Source organism: Psittacula echo (genome assembly GCF_963264785.1).
Source record: "Psittacula echo genome assembly, chromosome: 2".
Classification (NCBI taxonomy): domain Eukaryota; kingdom Metazoa; phylum Chordata; class Aves; order Psittaciformes; family Psittacidae; genus Psittacula; species Psittacula echo.
This window is the reverse complement of record NC_137737.1, coordinates 138,182,773-138,207,496: the sequence shown is the minus strand read 5'-3', so window position 1 is coordinate 138,207,496 and position 24,724 is coordinate 138,182,773. Positions and strand designations below refer to the sequence as shown.

Below are 24,724 nucleotides of genomic sequence, written 5' to 3'. Positions count from 1 at the left end.
TGGGCTGTGTGAAATACAGATGTATTACCCTGACTGACAGGAAGAACGAGCTGCAAGGATTTTCTGATTAGGAAATCCCGATGTAGTATATGAGGGTCTCATTTTTCTTTTGGCATTTCCTAATTCATCATCATCACCATAATTACATTTTCATGCCAATAAAATTGTCCATAAAAGAACCTTCACAAAAAAAAATGTTTTCAACCTCGACTTCATTTAAAATGCTAGGCCTTTTAAGAATAATAAAAAGAAAATTCTGTGCTAACTTGCACAGTTCTGCTCTCATGGTCCCCAGTCCAGTATTTATCTTAACTGTAACTGCTGCTTATTGGGCAGGTAAGTGCTTCCAGGCAACAGTTATGGTAGAAACTGTGTTAGATTGTGTAATGTCCAATTCAGAAGTGATCACTGAAAGCTGCTCTGGATGATGTATTCCTGCCCCTCCCCGCCATCTTCTGTCACGTATATACTGTAATCTGCTTTGGATTCTGGTTTCACACAGGGTAGGACTTGCCTCAGAGCAGTGCATGAAAGGTGATTTGAAGTAGACTTGGGCTCAAAGGTCAGAGGTGGAAGAGCCAGTTCAGACAAACTTGGAATGGAGTCTGTTACAGGCAGGTGAAGACAAACACTGATTAAGCTGCCATGGTTGCTCAGGCCTGAGTTCTGACACCTTGCAGCTTAGAGGTACTTAATTTTGTGTTTTGTTTTTTATGAAGGATGATCGAGTAGTTAAAACTGAAGACTGAGTCATACAATCTAGCACCTTGGCTTTATATTTGATGCGTTAACTCCAGTAAGGTGTTTCTGCCTTTCAGATACCTAAGGAAATGTAGAAGGTGATGTTGAAGGTGGCAGAGGGAGAACTAGCCCCAGGTCTTTTATAGTTTGTCAGAGCCTGCCTGCTTAACAATTTCCTCCTGATGTTTCCTGCAGTTTCCGCCAGTTCAGTCCATGTAGATGGGTGGATGGTAGCCTATATTTGGCCTTTCTTTTAAGCAACAGTTGCCTAACACTAGCTGTATGAGCATTGTCATTTGCTCTACCATGAGAGCAGAACTAATACCGATAGCTGTGGAAGACTTCTAGAGAAAATTGCAAGTGAAGTGGAGGCTAAAAATTGCTACGAGTAATAGTTTGGGAGAATAGAGGGACTGGAGAAATAGAGGGTAATATGAAAGAAGCATGAAAAAAACAAAGTCTTCTAAGTTCCTGCTTCTCTTGACACCTATGGAACAGACCAACTGAAATGGCTCAGTTTGATTTTAAAATAGGACAGAGTGATTTTAGGATAGAAAATATGTATTTGACAAGAAATGGACACAAAACTGAGGAGTAAGTTCCTGTCAGGTAAGCATTTTGATTTTATTCCTAGAGATTTGGGACTAGCTTTGTAATTCTGTTTATAATTCTCTTTATAATTCTCAGTGATTGCTTTGCAAGCTTCTTGGAAGGAAACAGAAGCAGTTGGAAGCTAAACCATAGACTATTTTGAAAGAGAGAGTGGGCTTGACTTTTACACAGAGAAATATGGAAGCAAAATTGAGGAAATAGAAGGGGAAGATTGAAAACCAGCATTTCACGCTAGTTAGTGAAAGGTAGTACTGAGAGCTGGAGAACGAGGTGCGTGCTTGTAGTACATGGCATAGTTAACAAGTTGGACTAAACATTTGGAATAAGTAGTTTCTATGTTTTCTTGTATTACAGAAATGCATCTAAGTTTTGGATTTTCAGCTACAGCTCATGTCACATATCAAGATTTAAAAAAGCCCATGATTTAAGCATTAAATAAATATACGTGTTTCTGAAGTAGATATCTTCAGCAGACATACAAAGGATATATGTGAATTTAGGACCCAACTCTAGCTCTTGAATATCCTTTTATGACTTTTATTGCCTGCCATAAAAGAATGATTCATGAATTCCCTCTTTCTTCTTGTTGTCCTTTGTGAATTATAAAGAAGTTGCTTCTTTGCTGTGGTTCTTAACTGCTGTGTAGTTGATGGAAAATAATTGGCAAAGGCAAATAGTTTTCCCAGAACACTGGAGCTGAGTAGGGCTCTGAAAGTAAGCTTTGATGACAGGTCAATGTTTATTATCAAACAGGAGGTACACATTTTGACACCACCTAAACAGAAGTTACTAGAGCTGTGTGTTTTCAATAGCTACTGCAGAGCTGGCTGTTAAGGGTAGCTAAAGATAAGATCAAAAGTCATCAGTTCAAAGTTCAGAAGAGATCATTACTTTCAAGGACAGAAACAGCTGAATTTGTTAGCCACTGCTTTATATCAGAAGCACTTCACTTGTACTGCAATTAATCTTGTATCACAGTGAAGCAGGTATGGCAAATTACAGGGTCATAGAGTGTCACATGTCCTGTCTCTGTTCATATACTTGTTTGGCACAGCTGCTCAGTGAATATATAAAGCTGTTGTAGCATACATCTTTATTAAACAAAATGCCCAGGTTTCTTGTAATTCTTATATTAGGCAGATAATGAAATGAGTTTTGTAAATGTTTAAGTATTTGAATTAAAGCAAACTATTCAGTACTGAAATAATTTTTCATTAAAATGATATTAAACAGGGGTTTTGCATCATTTTGCATAGTTCCACTTTCGTTCAGTGCATGAGAACAGTTTTAGACTGAGGGTTTGAACTATTTAAACTGACTTTGGAGGCCAGCCAGACTTCTCAAGAAGTTATGGATAAAATCTCAGAGTTCTCTCTCCCTTCTCCCCATGTTTCAAACACCACTGAAGCTTCTGGTGCCTCTGCTATGTTAACAGTGTGCCTAATTCCTCATTTCATTTTTTCCCATTTTCTGAGTAGGTATTTCTGACTGTGCTTGTAGAAAAACAAATAAAGAACTTTTACTCCCTTTCACTTTGGAAAATGTGATTGAATTGAATGTGGTTTTAGAAGAAAATACCGTATTATTTCTGTGAAAAGACCTAGCTCTTAATAGTGTTGCTGTCATGTAAATCTTAAGCAATGATTACAGAAGTTCAGCATTCCCCATTATTTTACAGTAGTCTCTCAGAATTGTACTGCCTTTTTGTTTTCCTCCCACAAGTGTAAAGCTATAATTAGAGAAAAACCTGGGAAAAATCATAAAGAAAATAGCACAGTATATATGATGTTAAGTAGGACAAACTTTTTTTTTATATAGTGTGAATATTTTTCCTAGTTGAAATACCTGTCTGCATATGGTTCTTGACAGTGTTATATAGGTAAAATGCTGCCTTTTCAATTCCAAGTAGATTCTAACTGCTAGTAGGCAAGTTACTTGATTATTTTATTTTTGTCATCTTTTAGTGTTGTCTTAGGTCTTTTTGCATACAGTCCTAAACCTCATTAAGGAAAGCAAGTTTTAAAACTACATCTGAAGAATTATGAATGCAAAAGAAAATATTAATCCTACCAAATTTTCTAAGCAATTCTCCTATAAAACTGAATACAGTTAAGGGAAAAGAAGGTGAACTTACTTGGCTTTTCACAGCAATTTTATATGTGTCTGTTTAAATAAGCAGTGCTGTCATCTCTGCTAAGAATTTCTAAAGAAAATCATCTCTCAAGATTGATAAACAGCAATAGATAAAATAACGAGTGATGTGCTCAATGGGGTACAGTTTAAACAGAGAAAATCTAACGAGAAGTAGGTACATTAGTAGCAGATGGATTTACTTCCTGAGTCTTGATCCGAGTGGAAATCCTATCTTACTTAAAATTTGTCTTCCAGATTCTCAGCCTGATAAGAAAGGTGGATAAAGCAATTTATTTACTTGGCATCAGTGCTGTGATGATGTTTTGTTTAAGCTTGCTATTGTTTGATTTTTATCTAGGCTATTTTTATGATTCCTACAAATCCCCCTCCAACTTTCCGGAAGCCAGAGCTCTGGTCTGATGAATTCACAGATTTTGTGAAGAAATGCTTAGTGAAAAATCCTGAACAAAGAGCTACAGCAACACAGCTGCTACAGGTCAGTATTTCAGTTACTGAAGAAACGCAAGTTCTGTGGCTTTTTTTTTTTTTTCCTCCAGTCTCAAACCAGAACTATTGTGAAAATTTCTAAGGGCAAATCTGAATTTAACTATTATTGTGCCTTAATTATTTTGCACTTTGTGGTCTCTTCTCTGTCAGCTCCTGTATCTCTACCTCCATTTTATTTCTCCTTTGCTGCTTCTAAAAAGTAATTACTCTTTATATAGTTTAGGGCTGGTTCTTGCTATTAAAATTTGATCCTTGCTTTGTGGTTAGAGACCCTCAACAGATCTCAGAATTTAGGCAAGTGTTAAGTAAACGAATTGAGCCCAAGTTTCCTATCAGTGTGGATCACCCATGGACTATATTCAGTCTTCCCTTCTGGTTATGTCAAATTAAGCAGACAGGTTGCTCTGTGTCCTGGATGGGTCTGATACAGATGGACAACATAGCGAGTTTGTTCTTGGGCTGAGTTATACCAAGTGGGCACTTTTAAATTTGAGCCACATGGCAGCATGAACCTTTGGAGCCAAGGCAAGGTGTGCCAGGCTTTTGCCTGCTTGCTGACCTGAGCTTCTAGTGGCTGCAGAAATTCAACAGTTGCATCTTTTTGGTACTAAGATAGAAATAAGGCAGAGAAATTTCAGAGAACTACAAAAACCAAACAGGAGGGACTGATCTGTTAAGAAAGATTTAGTCTTTGTGAAACGGACATCATTTTACAGGAGCCGCACATTCTAGTGTGTGGGAGAGAGAGAAAATGCAGAAATAGTTTTTTCTTTTGACCCTGTATTTTTGTTATCCACTGCCTTCAGGGCTGTCATAAGCCTTAAGTAACTAAGGAAAGTCAAAGAACAAAGGAAGTGGAGGAGGGAGCAGTGGAATTTATAAAAAAAGTTATAATAGGTTCCATGATGATTAAAATGGAATCTAAAATTTCCTGTAAATAAAGTTGTTTGATAATGAGACTGAAGTGACAAATTTTGTTAGGTCCTTTGCTCCTTTTACTTTCCTGATTTGTAATTCATTAAAGTTTTGGACATTTTAGTATTCTTTCATGCTTTTCACTGCTATTGGTAAATACTATTCTTAATTTTCTTTGTTCGTCAGACTACATAGGAGTCTGATCTTCTGAAATTTCATCTGTAAGGCAGTCATGCTGAATTTATTTTGTCTCTAGCTAGCAATAGCCTCTTAAAATTTAAATGCAAGTGAACTCCACTACAAGGAGCACATAAAAATTTTGCAGAGTAGTTTGCAGTAATAGATCATCGAATTCATAAATCATGATTATTTTATTTTCCACACTGTGAAAAAACCAAAGTGTAGACTTCAAGAAGATTAAAAATTGAAAGTTACAGATTTTTTGTGACCCGTAAATCAGAACTTGAGACCTTAAAGATTTGAAATTTGTATGGTTAGCTGAGTACTGACAGCTGGATAGAAGAGGTTTGCATTAATCCATGCAAGTAAGGTGAAAACAAAGAAAGAAGCAAGCCTCAGTGTTCCTCTTTCCACATGCTTACTGGCCAGAAAACCGAATGCTATGTCCAGCATAAGTTAAGTGTTACCTTTTCTCCCAGATGGAATTTGGAGCATGTGCGATGGAGCTGGGGATGCTGTGGGTTTGTGTGAGTGGGATTGAAAGTACTGCTTGTCAGGGAAAGATCATGGAAGAAAAAGGAGAGTAACTGAATTAATATATCAAGGGAGAAGATAGATAACGGGTGTAGGACATCAGGCTTCATCAGTTCTGTTCTTTATGGAACTTCTATTTTTTTTTTAGTATTTAATAATACATTTCTGAGGTGCTTAGAGTTACATTTTGCCTAAATTGTGTTTGCAAATAGGGATGCAAAAACCAGACTTTTTCTAATGGTAGCAAAATGAAGGTAAATGGTATTGTGCACATGTTGTCTTGGAGGAAGAAGTGATGTTTTAAATGGCTTTGAATTAAAAAGTAGTCTTCCTGCTGAAAGTAAGGTAATTTTTTTGTGTGCTCCACATTTCAGCATCATAGATCAAGAAATGTTTTATGACAGGTTTGTTGAAGTAGGCAGCATAGTTGTTCTGCTTACAGCCACTAATTTATGCTGTCAGTTTGTTAAGATTAATTAAACTCTGTAACTGAATATCTGAAAAAGTTTGTTTTTCTATGTCAGACAATCACCACTCTATTTATTTACTACTTACTGCATGTTTCATTTGGAAAATGATATCCTTAACTATAAAACAGTTGTTATATTTTACGTTTATTTATTATGTTTCCCGAGGCTTGCTTTTATTAAAAATAGAAGCAGCTAAAAGATCCTGTATGTTTGTTAGTGTAGATTTTAATTATTGTGTGATGTAAAATACTATTTATCACTGAGATCTGTGATGTTGAATAATATTTTTAATTACACCTGAAACTTAACTGTTGTAATGATGTTGTGTAATTTGATGTTGTGCTTTTTTCCCCCTAGCATACATTTATTAAGAATGCCAAGCCAGTTTCAATTTTAAGGGACCTGATCACTGAAGCTATGGAGATAAAGGCAAAGCGACATGAGGAACAGCAGAGAGAACTAGAAGAGGAAGAAGAAAATTCGGTGTGCATCTTTTTTTCATATAACTGCTTCATAGATAAGTTGCTGTTTTTCTCCCTACTACTTGTACTTCTGTTCAGACACTTTCCTGGGTTTCCATCTGATTTGTAGCCTATGAGAGCTGAGTATTGCACTCTTATTTATGATGAGTAATGCTTTTGTGACTAACGCCCTATGAGCTAGCTTTCAGCACTGTTCCATGAGATGTCCTAGTGGAAAAAAATCCCAACAACCAACAAACAAAAACAAACAAAAAACCAAACCCAGACTGTTAAGGTTTCACTTTCACATATGGGCTTCTAGACAAATAGTTTAATTTTTGGTTCAGGGCACTTTTTTCTATTTTTGTTCTTATTTATTGTCTAATACACAGAATAGTTATGACATGCAGTAAGTAGTAATAACAATATGGTTTGAATCATGTAGTGCCTATAAAGTGAAAATGGTGACAGCATTTAATGCTTCAGATGACACTGGGTGCATATGTTTGAGGAGAGAAGCAGGTCATGTGATAAATAGGTTGCATTTAGAATTGTTTGGCAATGTTAGGAATAAGTCAGTGTGCCTGACATTATTACTCTCCCTACATGATATATTTTAGGGCACTCTTGTGCGATACAGCAGTATGTGCTTCAAAGAAGTGTATTACCACTCATACAATGAGAACCAAGGTCATTCAGGAATAACACACAGAGACGGTGGAGACTGGAATGTTAGTAGAAATCTTACAGCTTTGAGCAAACAGAAAAGAGCAGTGCAGTAATGCAGTCTGCAGTGTCCCACATTGTAGAATCTTTGTTGTATGTTAGAGAATGTTAGGTGGTGATCTATATATAGGAAAGCTTTTTCAAGCAGGTATCTTTGGCGTGTTTTGTATTCCAAAAGACAACATGGTCTTTTGTTTGCTGGATGTTTTTCTGAGTCTGATCTAAGAGTATTGATAGCTCGTGTTTATAAAGATTTGTTTCCTCTGAATTATATTTGCTTAGTAATAAAACAGGCAGGGAATGAAGGAATGTTGGGGGGTTTTGGCGGGGGTTTTTTGGGTTTTCTTTTTTGTTAGTAAGGAAATACTGCCTAAGTGGACATGTGTAACTTGACATGCAGAGTTGTTTGTGACTTGATTTACTGGATAGTTGAGCTCTGAAGAGACTGATTTATTACCAACATAAAAACTTAATGTCTTTACTAGAATGCTTTCCTTCCTACTGTTGCCTTCTGAACTGTAGACCTCAAACACTTGGACATTGTTGATGTCTTTTGCATTAAGCCAAAATTAGGTATGACATCTAATTACTTAGTTTGAAGTTCAGATGGGGAATCAGGTTGCCAGGCACGGACAAAACAATCCATGCCAGTTCAGTATGTGGTATATACTTTCCCTCTGTCACTACTGGGTGGGAGGGTACAACACAGGTTTGGTTCACCTCAGTTGAAGAAGCATTTAGCAACTGCTCATGCTTCTTGCATGGGTATACAAGTCAGAATGTAACACTGCACTCCCTGCCCCCCCCTCCATTATTCAGTGTTTAGTGTAAGGGAACCTCAAATCCAGTATTGTGAACGCTCCATCCCTGACGGTGTTCAAGGCCAGGTTGGACAGAGCCTTGGTGGGTGGCATGGTTTAGTGGGAGGTGTCCCTGCCCATGGCAGGGGGTTTGGAACTTGGTGATCTTAAGGTCCTTTCCAACCCTAACTATTCTATGATTGGGGCAGGAATCTGTTATTTGTGTTACTATTGCAGTAGATGGGAATTTTTGCCATGTACTGTTGTGGTACAGTCAGGAGAAAGTTTGTGAGTTAAAAAGGCAGTGAATATTCAGCTCAGAAAAGAAAGGTAGTAGAAAAATAGATATGAGCATGACTTCAGCGTAATGGAAGATAGATGGGGAGAACATGGAAAATGAACCCTTGTAGTTGTGTTACCTCAAGTGGGGGGATTAGTAGATGAGTCTTTAAGATGACAGATAGGCAAGAAGAATGAAAAAGTCCTGATAAAAACTTCAGCAATATGGATATTTTGGAAAAAAAAGGGTATTTTGTTAGGACAAGCCCTTTGTACTGCTGTACTTCTAAAAGACTTCAGAATTATGTAAGAAAACCCCTGACATTGAGCATGCACAATATGTTGTATTGTATCCTTGGAGTTAATTAGTGAAGTTCTTCTAGAAATAGTTTTATCCTTAGTAATTTGATGTCTTGTACTCCCTTTTAGTTTTTGATCCTGATGCTGGCTTAAAGGCTTTAATTGATAAACTGAAATGAATAAATAATCCCAAATTATTTTTGCAGGGGACCTTAAGAGAGGTGGATCCTGAATATTGAGTGCATAATATATTGCAGTTGGATGTAATTACATAAGCGCTTGCAGTTGCATTTTTGAGCTAAGTAGTTTGCTTCCTCAGCAAGATAAGCTGGCTGCCTGTCTGGGTCTGTTTTAATGCAAAGTAAACTTTGTGAAGGATGGACTTAAAGTGACACTGAAGGTAGGCTGAATACAAAGCACAAAAGAGATTAATGCAGACTATCCCTTAATGTTTTGGAGCATAAGGTGACAAGTTTAAGAGTTCCAGTGAGTGATTACTGCATATTGCTAAAGAGTGCAACTGCTTGAACTACATATTCTAACTCTACTTAACAGGTTATTGTAACTGTTTTTCTTTGAAAACACAGACAGGTTAATCCTTACAATCTTAAGTCTACTGTGTTTGCTGTGAGAGAGGTCCAGTATTAGACTAGGCCACACAAATAGCCTGTAGTCAAATTCAGTGTGGTCTAAGGTAAGTCAGGCTGGTTTATATTTGCTACAGACCTAAGTGTGCTTTTGGAGTGACAGTAATTCAGAGGATGAGTTGGCAAAACTCATTGGAAAGTTTACTGATGGAAAGTTTACCTGTGGTTTTCCAGCAAAGGCCAGCTTTGCTCATGATAGAGAAAATGGATATTTTAAAAATAGTTTGTATCATTATTGTAATTTTCAGTAGGGAGAAGGAATAGATCCTTTGAGCTTAAGGGAAGTTCCAAATATAGAGACCACGTGCAAAAATAAGAAGATATGCCACTTGTAAGTGGAGCAAATGAAAGAAAAGTACTAGCCGGTGCTGCTGGCAAATGTAAAACATAAGAAATTATCACACTGACAAGTGGGAAGTGGCACTTGTCAGTGTGATAATTTCTTATGTTTTACATTGATCATGGATAGATAAATTTATTCCTGGAGGTGATTTGGGAGAGGTTTTGTGCCTTTTTTCTCCTTTAGCTCCATGAGCATTATTGAAGACTATAAGCCACCATGTATTTACTGCTGCAAAAATAACTTGCAATAATGGACAAAGGAATGTGCTTTTTTGCTGTAAGGTTTATATTGAATAGTTAAACTTCTGAAAAAGTTTGCCATTATAAAAAGGTTAAGTTAAAAAGGGATTTCTGTTCCTATTTTTAAGAAGATTTTTGCTTATGTTCTTGTATGCTGTTGAGATGTTTAAATTCTCTCAGTTTTCATATGGTTTTATAATTCTAAAATGTAATTTGTGATAAGGTTTGTAATTAGGATGAAACTTTTACTTTTGTTAAAACTATTGATATTTGGTAGTAAGTCTGACTTTTGCTATCAGTAAATACATGCCTTTAATAATTTTGTATTGCTTGGTAAGCCTTGAGCTGAAAGTTTGGAATTACTTTGCTTTTAATAGAAAAATCAAGCATACAGGTGAATGAAATGAAGAATATTGATAGTAAGGTGAGGTGAAGGGATTTCCTTTTTGACAAATACAGTTTGTATAAACTCTGTTTGCTAGTGACCTAGGAGTAGCTTTCGTGCTGTCACAGTGCAGAACTAATCTTGTTCTTAGTTGGTTTTAATAATGGTTTGGTTGTCGTGCAGACTTCCCATGTCTTGCAACTGAGTCTTAATGTAGTGTATCATTGTAAGAAATTCCAGATTCATTTGAGAGATTACACCAGCATCGTGTCCAGTTGTAGGCGCTAAAGGTTCTGATCGGTTAAAAGCACAAAACCAGCCAGACTAGGAAACAGCAAACTTAGAATTAATAATTCTATCAGCTAAACTTCTTGTACTGTGTCCTGAAGGCATCTTATTAGAGTACTGCATGCTAGAAGACTCCTGAGCAACATGCAGTTGTGATTGAGACCTGAATTAAGTGAAATTCTGGACAGCACAGATGTTAGTTTTCAAAGCATACTTAGGCAGAGGTCGATCAATGGACCCAAAAGTTGCTAAAGAAAACCAGGATAAAAACCAGAAGAATAAGATGAAAGCATTGGAATATTTGTGTTTTGTAATTTAAAAATAACCCAAACAAACAGCAAATCCCCCCAAAGTCCCCACTTCAAATTGAAATAATGCTTATTTTCAAAATAAGCTCAAAGATTATGGTTTTCATTTCATTTGAAACTTGTTTGGGTAGCTGCCAGAAAAACAATAAACCAATTCTTTTACACTTCTGAGTGTTTATTCTTTCCCTTCTGGAAAGGGAAAACAGGTAATTGAGTGCCAGTTTGGTATACAGTTGGGGATGAAGTCAGCAGCCCAGCATTCAAATATAAAGAAATAACTATTGCACATTTCTCCTTATGTCCCTGTTTTCACAGAACCCTGCAGAAATACAGGGCTGCTTGTGTGTAGTTTGCATGACTACACAAAGTTCACATACAAGTTTTTATAAGCCAACATGCAATGATGGCAGCAATTCTAGAAAGAAATAATGACACTCCCTATGTTACTTTGTGTAGTAGTACTGACAGCTATGCCTATATTCATATTTTAACATCTATAAATGTTCTCAGATTGTATATTGAATTGGAGTCACTGTGTGGTTAGAAAGCAATAGCCCCCTAGCACATAAATTTTGGAAAATAACACTTTTTAAAGTTGATTTTTCCTAATGGTATTACTGTGAAGTCCTTACTGTAGAAGTGCAAAGGCAGACTGAGACTCAAACCAGGAGAAATGCATATTCAGTCACACCTAAAAGCAAGAGCAAATACTAATGTCAGTGTTAAGTGGAGTCTATCAATGTTAAAGGTCTCTCATGGGCAGTGAATTGAGTCTATATACTGTTGGAAAAGGATGTTTTCAGTTAACCTGTTCGGGGCTTGAATTTATTGATCTAAACCCCCAAGAATATCCTATGTGAAGCACAAGCAGTTGTGCACATTGCTCACTTCTACATGTTTTAGGACCCACCAAGAAGGATGTAAGTTGTTCTAACTATGATGTTACTTTTGTTAGGAAACCAGATTTAACCCTAGCAGTTATATTTTAATAAAGTTTTTATAGTTTTGATTCCCTCTTAAAGCCATATATGTATGCATTGTAATGAGCACTGGGGTTACAAGTGACTTACATAACTGAAAATAGAATGAGGAGGAGTGGGTGGGTTTGGAGGATTCATCACATGTAAAGATTTCAGTTATTTACTTCTTTTTCAGGATTGATTCAGGCTGTTTTTCTTCAAATGAAGAAGAGTCACATCCCTAAAACTGATTCTTAATTTTAATTTTTACCACTGTGTGAACATTTTATACTATGAGAAGTTGTACATTGTAATGTAAATATTTTTCATGATCTGAAACTTTGTATTACGCAGCTGTAAACTAATGGCCAGGTTGAATACAGTCTTCATGTCTGTGTCCTTCCTGAGAGATACAATATTGTTACAAGTAGTGCGCTGTGAACTGATTTTTATGCCTGTTAGGAGAACTGCTTGTGTGATGAGAATGCCTTCTGACAAACTGACATGCTTTGATAAGTACTGAGGTAATTGTACAGATTTTTTTAATTAAGCAAAAATTGCAAGTGGTGTATTCTACAGAAGGTTAATCCCAATATCAAAGTTTAAATGTTAGTTTAGGCATTACTAAACATGACCAGTCTCCTCTCTCGTTCTTTTTTTGAAGTGTGATGTGAACTAGATGCTGAGGTTGGGCAGCTGTATTATGGGGAATGTAAAGTAACTCGTTGCCTGGCAGCTCACGGGAAACATGTCTAAATATTTATTTCCGTGGATCTTTAAAGGAAAGAGCTAACAAGCAGCTCTTGTATGTTTTCTTTTACATTTTTATGTCTCTATTATGTGAGGAATGCTTAATTATTTTAGAATATGCAAACAATTACTGCTTCAGTAGTTCATTTTTATTTTTCATAGACACTTAGTGGTTGACAGCTATCAACAACTTGGCCATCAATAATCAATTATTCCCCTATGTAGGATTAGTTATTAATTCATACAAAAGTTTGTTTGATCATATATTAATTATGAGAAGTTGACATCTGTCTTTTAAGACTTTTAGGTAATGATTGCTATAATTATTCCTTTATTTACAGCAATCCTTAATTATTGCTGTAATAAATTCCTGTATATTTTTACAATATATAGTTATTTTAAAGGAACTGGTGAATCATTTGAGTTATTTTATATTTTAAATCTGGTACACCAGGCTGTATCTTTCTGGAACTTTTTGTATTTACTTACAAACACCTGAAAGGTGCATGAATATATATGATGTATCTATGTATCTGTCGCTATAAATGTAACTTTGCATGACAAACAGTGTTGAAACTTTCTGTTTTCATAGCATTTTTCCTTTAAGCCAAAGAACACTTGATGTGTGTGCTAATTAACTTTGATTGCAGTCTTTTAAATGTCTTGAAGTTAGAAATATGTGATGAAGACTTTGTCAAGTAAAATATAGTTACCCAAGGGGCATAAGCCGCTTTTTAAGACCATATTGCTAAAATCCACAGCAACTTACAGCCAGAAACTGATTATGAGAAGAATAAACATAGGGAAGTAATTGTGCACAGAAAGTTGTTGTTACTAGGTACCAATTAGGAGAAGGTAGAAAACAAGCTTAAATGCTTGTTTTGTGATATATGTCTACTGAATTTGATAGGATTTGACTCTGTGCTGAAAGATAAGTCTTGACCTGTTCTGCTGTTGAGTCTAAGCTTAAACGTGTGCTCAGTATTATATAGTTGGGTAGTAGCTGAGCTTTGTGCATGTTAGGAACTTTTACAAAGTCCTTTTTCTTGACCAAGCTGTATTATATATTTATGTAGCTACTACAGTGCTTCCAAAAAAAGATAGCTGTGACTACAGCCACGTTTTTCAAAGGTGATGATGAGGTGTTAATAGTAAATGGAATTATTTTACAGGATACTAAGTTTTGCCAGCATGTAAATCTTCCTGTAATGCATTGCAGGCTAGTTAGCCGTCTTTGGTGCCCTCTAGTGTTCTTTTTGTGTGCGCAAACCATAGTGAAGAGATTTTTAAAGGCAAGCTACTATTATGTCTTTGTTTTGTTTATTTATTTGGGTTTTTTATCAGTCTTCATCCCTTTTTGTCCTATGAATGTTAAAATTGCAGCAGAAAGCTCCATTAACCATAATCACCTTGGCTCACTCACCGCTATGATCATGTAGGCTCAGGTATAATGTGCAAGGCCATCTTTTCAGAGAAAATTCTTATGTGATGATGCTATCTTTTATGGTACAAGCATATAGTAAATGTTGTATGTTGCTTCCACTGAAGTCTTTTTGAATTTGCTGTCCTGATAATCAGGTCTCTCTGGTTGCATTTTCATGCTTTAAAGGTTGGTTTTGTTAATCTTATAGTTTATTCTGGTAAATAAGGAGATCCAAAGAGTCATAGAGTTGCAGCATATTGGCAATGTTTTACTTGTATTTGCTTCATGTTGTAATGTTTTTCAGAGTTTCTGTAGTTTATTGTAATTTCTGTAGCATTTCAGGAGATAGTAGAGTTCTTGCTCATACATTCATTCTATTGTTGTACGGGTGGAAACCTGCCTCAAATACAAGTTTGGTGTTTATTACTTGTACACAAGAGAACAGCAGACAGTCTAATTGCAGAGCTAGCTGGTTTTATTCCTTGATCCTTCTATGTGTTTTCATAAACAGCATGAGAACATGACACTTCAGTTTTAATACCTGATTTTTTTTTCCTGGTTAAGATTCAGATTTGTGTTTGTTTTTATTTAATCAGTGAGTTTACCTTTTTTTTAAAGGACACAGTAAAAGTTCTACGTCAATATTTATAATCTTTAAAGAATGAATCATAATTTGTACAAAGGATTCGCTTTCATCTCTCATGTAAATCATAGAATCATTGAATAGTTAGGGTTGGAAAGGACCTTAAGATCATCTAGTTCCAGCCCCCCTGCCATGGGCAGGGACACCTCACACTAAACCATGCCACCCAAGGCTCTGTCCAACCTGGCCTTGAACACTACCAGGGATGGAGCATTCACAACCTCCCTGGGCAACCCATTCCAGTGCCTCACCACCCTCTCAGTGAAGAATTTCTTCCTTATATCCAATCTAAACTTCCCCTGTTTAAGTTTTAACCCATTACCCCTTGTCCTATCACTACAGTCCCTAGTGAAGAGTCCCTCTCCAGCATCCTTGTAGGCCCCTTTCAAATACTGGAAGGCTGCTATAAGGTCTCTGTTCAGCCTTCTCTTCTCCAGGCTGAACAGCCCAACTTTCCCAGACTATCTTCATACGGGAGTTGCTCCAGTCCCCTGATCATCCTCGTGGCCCTCCTCTGGACTTGTTCCAACAGTTGCATGTCCTTTTTATGTTGAGGACACCAGAACTGCACACAATACTCCAAGTGAGGTCTCCTGAGAGCAGAGTAGAGGGGCAGGATCACCTCCTTTGACCTGCTGGTCACGCTCCTTTTGATGCAGCCCAGGATACGGTTGGCTTTCTGGGCTGCGAGCGCACACTGAAGCCGGCTCATGTTGATCTTCTCATCGACCAACACCCCCAAGTCCTTCTCCACAGGGCTGCTCTGAATCTCTTCTCTGCCCATCCTGTAGCTGTGCCTGGGATTGCTCCGACCCAGGTGTAGGACCTTGCACTTGGCATGGTTAAACTTCATCAGGTTGGCATCAGCCCACCTCACAAGCATGTCAAGATCCCTCTGGATGGCATCCCTTCCCTCCAGCGTATCAACCGAACCACACAGCTTGGTGTCATTGGCAAACTTGCTGCGGGCGCACTCAATCCCACTGTCCATGTCACCGACAAAGATGTTGAACAAGACCAGCCACAGCACGGATCCCGATTTTGCCAGGCACAGAGGTGAGACTGACTGGTCTGTAATTCCCCAGGTCATCCATTTTTCCCTTCTTAAAAATGGGGGTTATATTTCCCTTTTTCCCAGTTGTCAGGAACCTCACCTGACTGCCATGAGTTTTCAAATATGATGGCCAGTGGCTTAGCAACTTCATTCACCAGCTCCTTCAGGACCCATGGATGGATTTCATCAGGTCCCATGGACTTGTGCACATTCAGGTTTTTAAGATGGTCTCGAACCAGATCCTCTCCTACAGTGGGCCTAGGGTCTTCATTCTCACAGTCCCTGCGTCCGCCTTCCAAGACTTGGATGGTGCCGTCAGAGCCTTTCCCAGTGAAGACTGAGGCAAAGAAGTCATTAGGAACCTCAGCCTTCTCCAAATCCAGGGTAGCCAGTTCTCCCGTTATCTTCCAGAGGGCGCCTACGTTGTTCCTAGTCTGTCTTTTATTCACAATATACCTATAAAATCCCTTCCTGCTATCCTTAACATCCCTAGCCAAGGTCAATTCTAACTGGGCCTTAGCTTTCCTAACCTGGTCCCTAGCTTCCCGGACAACATCCCTGTATTCTTCCCAGGCCGCCTGTCCCTGCTTTCACCTTCTATAAGCCTCTTTTTTCCTTTGAATTTTCCTGAGCAGCTCCTTATCCATCCAAGGAGGTCTCCTGGCCCTCCTGCTGCACTTCCTTCCAGTTGGGATGCAACACTCCTGAGTTTGTGGTAGGTGATCTTTGAACATCAACCAAGAGTCTTGGGCCCCCCTGTCCTCTAGGGCTGTATCCCATGGAACCTTCCTAAGCAGGTTCCTGAAGAGGCCAAAGTCTGCTCTCTTGAAGTCCAGGGCAGTGAGCTTGCTGCACACTCTTCTCACTGTCCCAAGGATCTCAAATTCGACCATCTCATGGTCGCTGCATCCAAGGCTGCCCTGGAGCATCACATTTCCAACGAGCCCTTCCCTGTTGGTGAGCACGAGGTCAAGCACGGCATCTCTCCTTGTCGGCTCCTCTATTACTTGCAGAAGGAAGTTGTCTTCCACACAATCGAGGAACCTCCTGGATTGCTTGTGCGTGGCCGTACTGTCCCTTCAACAGATGTCAGGGTGGTTGAAGTCTCCCATGAGAACAAGGGCCTGTGAGCGTGAGGCTGTTCCTATCTGCCTGTAGAGCACTTCATCCACAGATTCCTCTTGATCAGGCGGTCTGTAACAGATCCCCACAGTAATGTCCCCCATCGCTGCTCTCCCTTTAACCCTGACCCACAAACTCTCTGTCGACTGCTCACCCATCCCCAGACAGAGTTCCATACTCTCCAGCCTATCCCTAACATAAATAGCAACTCCCCCTCCCCGCCTGCCAGGCCTGTCTTTTCTAAAGAGCCTGTAACCTTCCATTCCAACACTCCAGTTGTAGGAGCCATCCCACCATGTTTCTGTGATGCCTATTATATCATACCCCCGTAGATGTGCACACATCTCTAATTCCTCTTGTTTGTTCCCCATGCTCTGGGCGTTTGTATAGAGGCATCTGAGCTGATCTCCAAATGCAGCCGGCTCATTGGCTGGAGCGGCTGGAATATCTCTGCATCGCTCCGAGCATTTATTGTAGGTGCTGGCAACTGACTGGGTGTGTTGGGATGGAACGATGCCCCTCTCTGCCAACACATCTAGTTTAAAGCTTCTTTGACCAGTCTGGCAAGCCTCCTACCACAACTGCTCTTCCCTTTGTCAGACCAGCTCCACCAGCCCCCAGTAGACCTGGCCTACTATTTTTCAGACCCAGAATAGTCTACTGCTATTAGGTATGTCTTATATTTGTGGTAAATACTGCAATGATGGTTCTGGAAGTATTCTGTCTTAACCCATAAGATTAGTTACTCTGGGGCATGCACAGGCCCAGAAAGTTTTGTATTGCTCTCTCTCAGTACATTGTTCCTGATCTAGGGAAAATACTATTAATCAAAACTGTGGTGTACTACTTTTTTTTGGGACAGCTCTTCTGTTAGTACCGAGGTGGGCTTTTGTGAATCTTAGTCTTCTGAGTACTAGAAGATAACTTTTCTCTTTGCTGAGAGACAACAGTAAGCTGAAGGCTTTTGACACTCTCAGACTGCAAAAGGAAATGCTATTCATTGGAATGAATTCAGGTACTTGATTTGACTGAAGAAATAGAATACCAGGTTTTTGTAATGAAGCAAATGATAAAAAAAAAAAAGGTCATGTAAGACTCCATGCTTGCTCATAATATTAGCCATCACATTTTTTCACCAGCTTCCAAAATAATAACTTCCAAGCTTCAAGAAAACATTTATTTATTTTCAGATTTCAGTTTTAGTAAGTTTAGGACCATGTAGCGCTGCAAGTGGATGTTAATATTAGTCAAGCAAAGCTGTGAATCAAATATAACTGTGCCTTAAACTCAGAGGTTTGCTTGTCTGTGTGTTAGAGATGCACATTTGTAGCGCTCAGTAAGAGAAAGCAGTACATTGTGAGTCAGTTTTGCATTGCATTGCAGTACTGAAAGAAGCGCATAGAGATAACAGCTTAATTGTTCTGGCACTTTTAAAATGCAATGCAAAGAGATGCTTTTGGACTTTACTTTCTGAGTACCACTGAAAGATAAAAATACAACTTGTAGAAAACACAAGATCCGGGTGGAGGGGGGTGCCCGAAGGGGTACTAGAGAAAGTTAGAGTTGCCACCAGGAGGAGCAGTACCAAAATATTCTCATTTATTTACTAGCACAGTCTTCTAGTGCTGTAGCTGTAAACCGTCTGTATCATGATTTTTTTAAGGGTAGGGTACTAAATATAGTGTTATAGAATACAACTAAAAAAAAACCTAGAAGGAATGCAAATGAAGAACTTGAGTATTTTTACAAGTTGTAATCTGGAAAATAAGGATTCTTTTGACATTTGAAATTGTATTCACAGGTTTAGGTCTGAATCCTGGTTTCAGCATGTTGTGCTATTAGCCAGCAAATTATAATCAAAACTGGATCTATTTTTGTGTCTCTGAGTTGAGATGTAATTGAATAATTTTCAGGAGCTGGTGTATCAGTATTACTGCTAACTACAACTCACTGGATCTGCTTAGACCGACCATTAGAGAAACAGCTCTCAGGCAATGTAGCTGGCTTGTGCAGTATGTGTATACTAGACACAAATTGTCTGCTGTGTCAGGGAGTAACAGGAAAGGAAAGAGTTCAGATTTGTCACAGGTTCAAAGTGCTACTGTGTCTCTTCATGGTACTGGCTCCCCCACTTATTTGGTTAAGTATTTTCTTTACAGATGTTTTTCTACATAGTATCAACAAGTTATTTTGCTCACTCTGACAGCTTTTTGAAAAGAACTAAGTATTTGAAGTAAGCAGAGTTGGTTTTCTGTTTCTGAGGTGGACTTCCAAAACTATTTTTGAGGATTGTTCAATAACTAAATTGAATGTGAGTCTGTCATCTGGATGCTGTGTAATGTAAGATGCTGGGCATGATACTGAGTTAAAGGTGATCAGCACAAAGCTTTAGTGGTAGTCCGTTGCGGAACAACCAAATCACTTTCTGTAAATTGTGGTACTGATTTTGAGACCCTGGGAGGTATAGTGGATCATGAAAATAACTGAGATATTAAAAAGCAGATGCTGATACGAAGTGGGTGGGTGGGCCACTGTTTGTTGTATTCACCTTGCCATACATCTGTGGCAAAGGAAGAAACTTTTCTTCCTTTATATGGAATGCTTTTTATTTTGTAGTTTGTTTTTAAGTTTTAAATCTGTAAATCTAGCAGCAGGTCACATGAAGATATAAAACTAATGCATCAGCATGTAAATGATTGCTTCTTAGCTTTTGTTTGGTTCTCTTTAAATCATCTCTTCATTCTGGCAAATGTTTCTCTATAGGATGAAGACGAGCTGGACTCTCACACCATGGTGAAGACCAGTTCAGAGAGTGCTGGTACCATGAGGGCCACAAGTACGATGAGTGAAGGAGCTCAGACAATGATTGAACACAACAGCACCATGTTAGAATCTGACTTAGGGACCATGGTAATAAATAGCGATGATGATGAAGAAGAAGATGGGACCATGAAAAGTATGTTGTTTATTTAATTTCCTCTCAGTAATGTGTTTTCTCGTACTGTACGAAAATGCTGCATCATCGGTGGCTTTTGTTGGTGGGGGAGGGTGAGGCTATAATTGTGATTTGGGTTTTTTTTAATTCTCAGCAATAAGAGCGAATGTACCATTTTGTTTAGTCGTTAGTTTAAGTAGAATGATTCACCTCATGAAAACACTTAGTATGTGCTCTACTTTGTTTTCAGGCTGAAACAGAATATTTGCCTATTAAACTGGGAGGCTAGTGGAGTGTTAGTACAAGTGATCTCAAACTCATCAATTTCAAGTAACAGAAAAGATAAATGATCGGGAAAAATAAAGGGAAAGATATTAAAAGGCAATTTGGTATAGAGGATAATAAAGTAATTCTTAGGGTGGAAGTGGGGTTTAGCGCAGTGTCTGTGCACCCTGACAATCATTTCAGGCTTAATAAGCAATTTCTATATAAGTAGTATACCAGATCATACAACACTGTCCACGTAGTTTTTGTATGTGCTGGGAACAAATACCTGTTAGCATGCCAAACAAATCAAGAAAGTGTCATTAATTTTGCACTGCAATCTCTTACCCGTGTCCTATTTGTCTGCTGGAGACATTGGTTTTAAAATATAATGTTATTTTGAATTTTGAGTTGATTCCAGTAACAGTCTGTAGTTAGAAAGTGAATTTCCTTCCTACACCTTGGCATTTACTCCGTATAATTCTTACCCATTCTTCTTACTTGTCAAACAAGAATATATAAGGTCTGGGACAGCAGGTTTCCTTGAGACCTATAACTAATGAAAGAAAGCCAGTAAATTGGAGGTAGCCTGATGGCAAGCAATAGTTTCATAATTCAGCTGGCAGGCAACAGGTTTGGTTCCAACACTTACTTGCTGAAATTTCTTGTATTTTGCATTGGAGAACCATTGATTAAAACGTAAAAATAATTAAAGAATGGGACCTCCATATCTCTCAACTGATAATACATACAAATCATGTCCACTGTAGTCATCCTCTGGTTCTGTGATGCATGTGCTATTGGCTGAAACAGCAGCAATAGCTGCCTAAATAAATGTCACCAGGAAGGGACATGCAGATCCCTGCTCTCATGAAAGGCAGATGCAGATATTGTGCTTCATTGTGCTTGACAAAGACACAAGATTTCAGAGTTTGCCTACTTTTTCCTAATCATAGGATTGTAGAATCATTGAATAGTTAGGGTTGGAAAGGACCTTAAGATCATCAAGTTCCAACCCCCCTGCCATTGGCAGAGACACCTCCCACTAAACCATGTCACCCAAGGCTCAATCCAACCTGGCCTTGAACACCGCCAAGGATGGAACATTCACAACCTCCCTGGGCAACCCATTCCAGTGCCTCACCGCCCTAACAGTAAAGAACTTCTTCCTTATATCCAGTCTAAACTTCCCCTGTATAAGTTTTAACCCATAACTCCTTGTCCTGTCACTACAGTCCCTAATAGAGAGTCCCCAGCATCCCTGTAGGCCCCCTTCAGATACTGGAAGGCTGCTATGAGGTCTCCACACAGCCTTCTCTTCTCCAAGCTGAACAACCCCAACTTTCTCAGCCTGTCTTCATACAGGAGTTGCTCCAGTCCCCTGATCATCCTCGTGGCCCTCCTCTGGAGTTGTTCCAACAGTTCCATGTCCTTTTTATGTTGAGGACACCAGAACTGCATGCAGTACTCCAATATATACCAATATATAATATACCTTTATATGCAAGGTGAGCACTGTCTAGATTTGATTTATAGATTATATGATTTGATTTATAATAAATCAGAACAGGTAGCTCAAAAGTGCTCTTTGATAGTTTTGAATAATAGAACATTGCAAGCAAGAAACTTGGAGAAATAAACTCAGTGAACTAGGGAACTCTCTTTCCTAGAGACACAGAATATTTATGGCAACCCTTTTTTTCGATTGCTCTTGTGTTTAGCTTTATGTTTTGTTTCCTTCTGCCTTTTGTTTTGCTGTTCAAGGACAAAATAAGAAACAATAATAAGTTTTTATTTATAAGTGCCCATGCTTAGAGGCCTCTGGGAGCCATGACAGAAAATAACTAAAACCATATTTTTTTCACAAATAGGGAATTGTGCCCAGATAAAATTGGGATTTGGAACAAAACCACGCCTGTCATCCTACCCCAACATACAATATACAGCATAGCAATAAAAAACATTTATGCCTTCTTGCTTAGCATGCCTATGCACGCTCTGGCCAGAGACCATGTGGTGTGTACCTGGAAGGAAGGAAGAAAATGCAAAATACAGAGAGGTGGGAGGCGGAGCTTGATTTTAGGAGGTTTGATGTGGAGTGGAAGAAAGAGTGGGATTGATGTAAGTTAGTACTGCTTTTTTTCAGCTGCCTGGACTGGACTTATTTTCATGTAGAAGCTTTGAGACTGGTGTTCAGACCAGCTTCCTTGTATTCGCTTTGTGGCTTTTTGGCAAGTCTTAGCGTTAGGACTTTCTCATACACCAGAGAGTACTTCTGATCATTCTGTTTTCTCCCTTTCATTAACACGCATAGAATCATGGCATGGTTTGGGTTGGAAAGGACCTTAAGATCATCCAGTTCCAACCCCCTTGCCATGGGCAGGGACTCCTCACACTAGACCCGGTTGCTCAAGGCCCTGTCCAAGCTGGCCTTGAACACTGCCAAGGATGGGGCATAAAGCTGTCCCTGCTTCTGGCTGGGTTTGGTTTTGCATTTTTTAAACTTGTATTTGCTGTCTGTTTTGGGCTGGCAAATAGATTGCCTCTTGCCATTTGGACTTTTTCTAACTGTTGCTTCAGACTTCAGTGAAGCTGCTAGGTAGTTCATGATTGGTAATGAATATGTTAAAAGAGGAGGATAGTGACTAATTAGGTGTCATTTGACTGATAGAATGTAGAAAAGTGGTCAGGTTTTTGTAATATTACCATTTCCCTGTAAGGCATGAAATGTTTTAGGTTTAGTCAGCATAGTTCTTAAACCCATTCTTCCTTCTTATCATACAGAAAAACATAATCTTTGGGAAGCAGGCTTCCTTTCCCTCTCTTCTCCCCCATAGGTAAACTGTCTGAAGACCTGCAAAGTAAAGCCAGCAAACTGGAGGTAGCCTGATGGCATGTGACAGTTTTATCGTTCAGCTGGTAACTGGTAACAAGTTTGGTTCCAGCACTTCCTCACTGAACTATCTTGTATTACTGTATTATGGAGTCCTTGGTTACAGCCAAGGACTTTGTGCTGTGGAACATCATGTTCCACATCATGCTGTGGAAACTACATTTTGAAGGGAGAATTCATGAGTTGTTTGTGTTCATTTATTTAGTGATTTCAGTGCTTTCAGTGAAAGAGATTGTGCCATACTGTAAGTCAGTGTCCTCTGTGATAGGAAGTGGATGCTTGGTTAGCTTTGGAGTGATGCTTCCTTAACCCTTAGAAAGGCCTAAGTGCCACAACTGTTTTTTCAGCTGAGAAGCAAAACTTATTTATAACAACCTGTGACACAGGTCCTAAAGGAGTTCAGCAAGGAAGTTTAATTACAGGCAGATTTCAGGGGTGGTGTAGTCTGGGCATTGATATTTCATGGATGTAGCTTTGTTCAAACATGTTTACTCTGCCCACGTTAAGATGGTTTGCTTGATGCCGTATGCAGGTGTACTAGGGCTTTACTTTTATTTATAGGAAAGAGATGATGGGTGTTTCCAAGCCTATTTGAGTCCTTGAGGCCTCTTCTGTGATTGGTAATAAAGTTGTTCATTTATACCACTACTAGTGGCATCTTTTGCAAGTGGTTGGGTTTTTTTCCAAACAACATTGTCATGTTGGCAATTCTGCTTCAAGCGCTGTTGCAGAATGCTAGCTTAACATGTATTTTCTTTGTTTTGCTGAAAGCAGAAATAAAGTATAACTCAGCTGGAGTGGACTAACGGGTTTATAATAGTAGTGTCATTGAATATTTTTTGCTTTTCTTCAGAAAGTGGAAAAATAGAACAAAAGTTATTAAACCAGTTTTACAAGTCTCGTTCTCAAGAAGCAAGGCAATGTTTTGTGCAGCAAACTATTTTCCTCATTAAAAATTCTTTAAACTTGAGTTCATAGTCCTTCAAAAGTCTGAGGGCTTCAGTTGGTTGAAAAATATGTGGATTTTCTGTTTAAATGCCAGTTGCAATTATCTTTGATAAGTAAGTGTATTATAAAAGAAACAAACAAAAGACTGAGGCCTGAATTTGAATCAAGACATGAGTGTGTAAGTCACGGTGATGTGGAAACTGCGAATTTGCTAATCACTTTGTTACACAGCTCTCAGTAGTCAACTGTTTCTTAGATACGTTGTTTGGTAGACTCCCAGCTGCTCTGCCCTAAGGAACTGGTGATCTAGTTTCTGCTAATGTTTCCTTGTGATTCAGAAAAAAGTAGATTGATAGTCTTAAAATGTTGAAACCGTGGCAGACATTTTTAAACATGATCTTCTTTTATTGAAAAGTAAAGAAAAATGAGAGCAACTGAAAAAATTAAACACTCATAGATTGGAACAGTTTATTGCACTAGTGGTTTTCAGTGGAAATGTGGATTTGATACTAATTGTGCTGCAGGTTTTTGTGGCAAATATATAGCATGTGTAAAAAGCAACTTACTGGATAGTTGTGAATTAATTGTCCTTAAAGGAATCTTTATGTATTATACTTTTAAATTTCTTCATTTCTGCAAGGCTGTTGACAACTGTTACTCTATTGTTGATCAAAGTTAGAAGTGCTTTCAGACCAAAATGATCTTCTAATAACCTTATATTTTGCAAAAAAAGTGTAACCTACATCAGTTTACTCTGGCAATGGGGGAAAAAAGTAAACCTTGAAACACCTCTGGTCCCATCCTTTTGCAGGCAAAATATTTCTGGTTTTGTGTGCGAGTTTTTTGTATTTGCAGTGAAGGTAAG

The 24,724-nt window shown here is 38.5% G+C and overlaps 1 protein-coding gene across 3 annotated transcripts in view; it reads left to right on the top strand.

Moving 5' to 3' along the window:
- Positions 1 to 24,724, top strand: part of STK3 (serine/threonine kinase 3) — a 135,133-nt gene that overhangs the window by 57,929 nt on the left and 52,480 nt on the right. For all 3 annotated transcript variants that reach the window (XM_080610086.1, XM_080610085.1, XM_080610087.1), the window contains 3 exons: positions 3,845 to 3,982; positions 6,450 to 6,575; positions 19,583 to 19,775. In XM_080610086.1, coding sequence (XP_080466212.1) covers positions 3,845 to 3,982; positions 6,450 to 6,575; positions 19,583 to 19,775 — 457 coding nt within the window. The remainder of the gene's footprint in view (positions 1 to 3,844; positions 3,983 to 6,449; positions 6,576 to 19,582; positions 19,776 to 24,724) is intronic.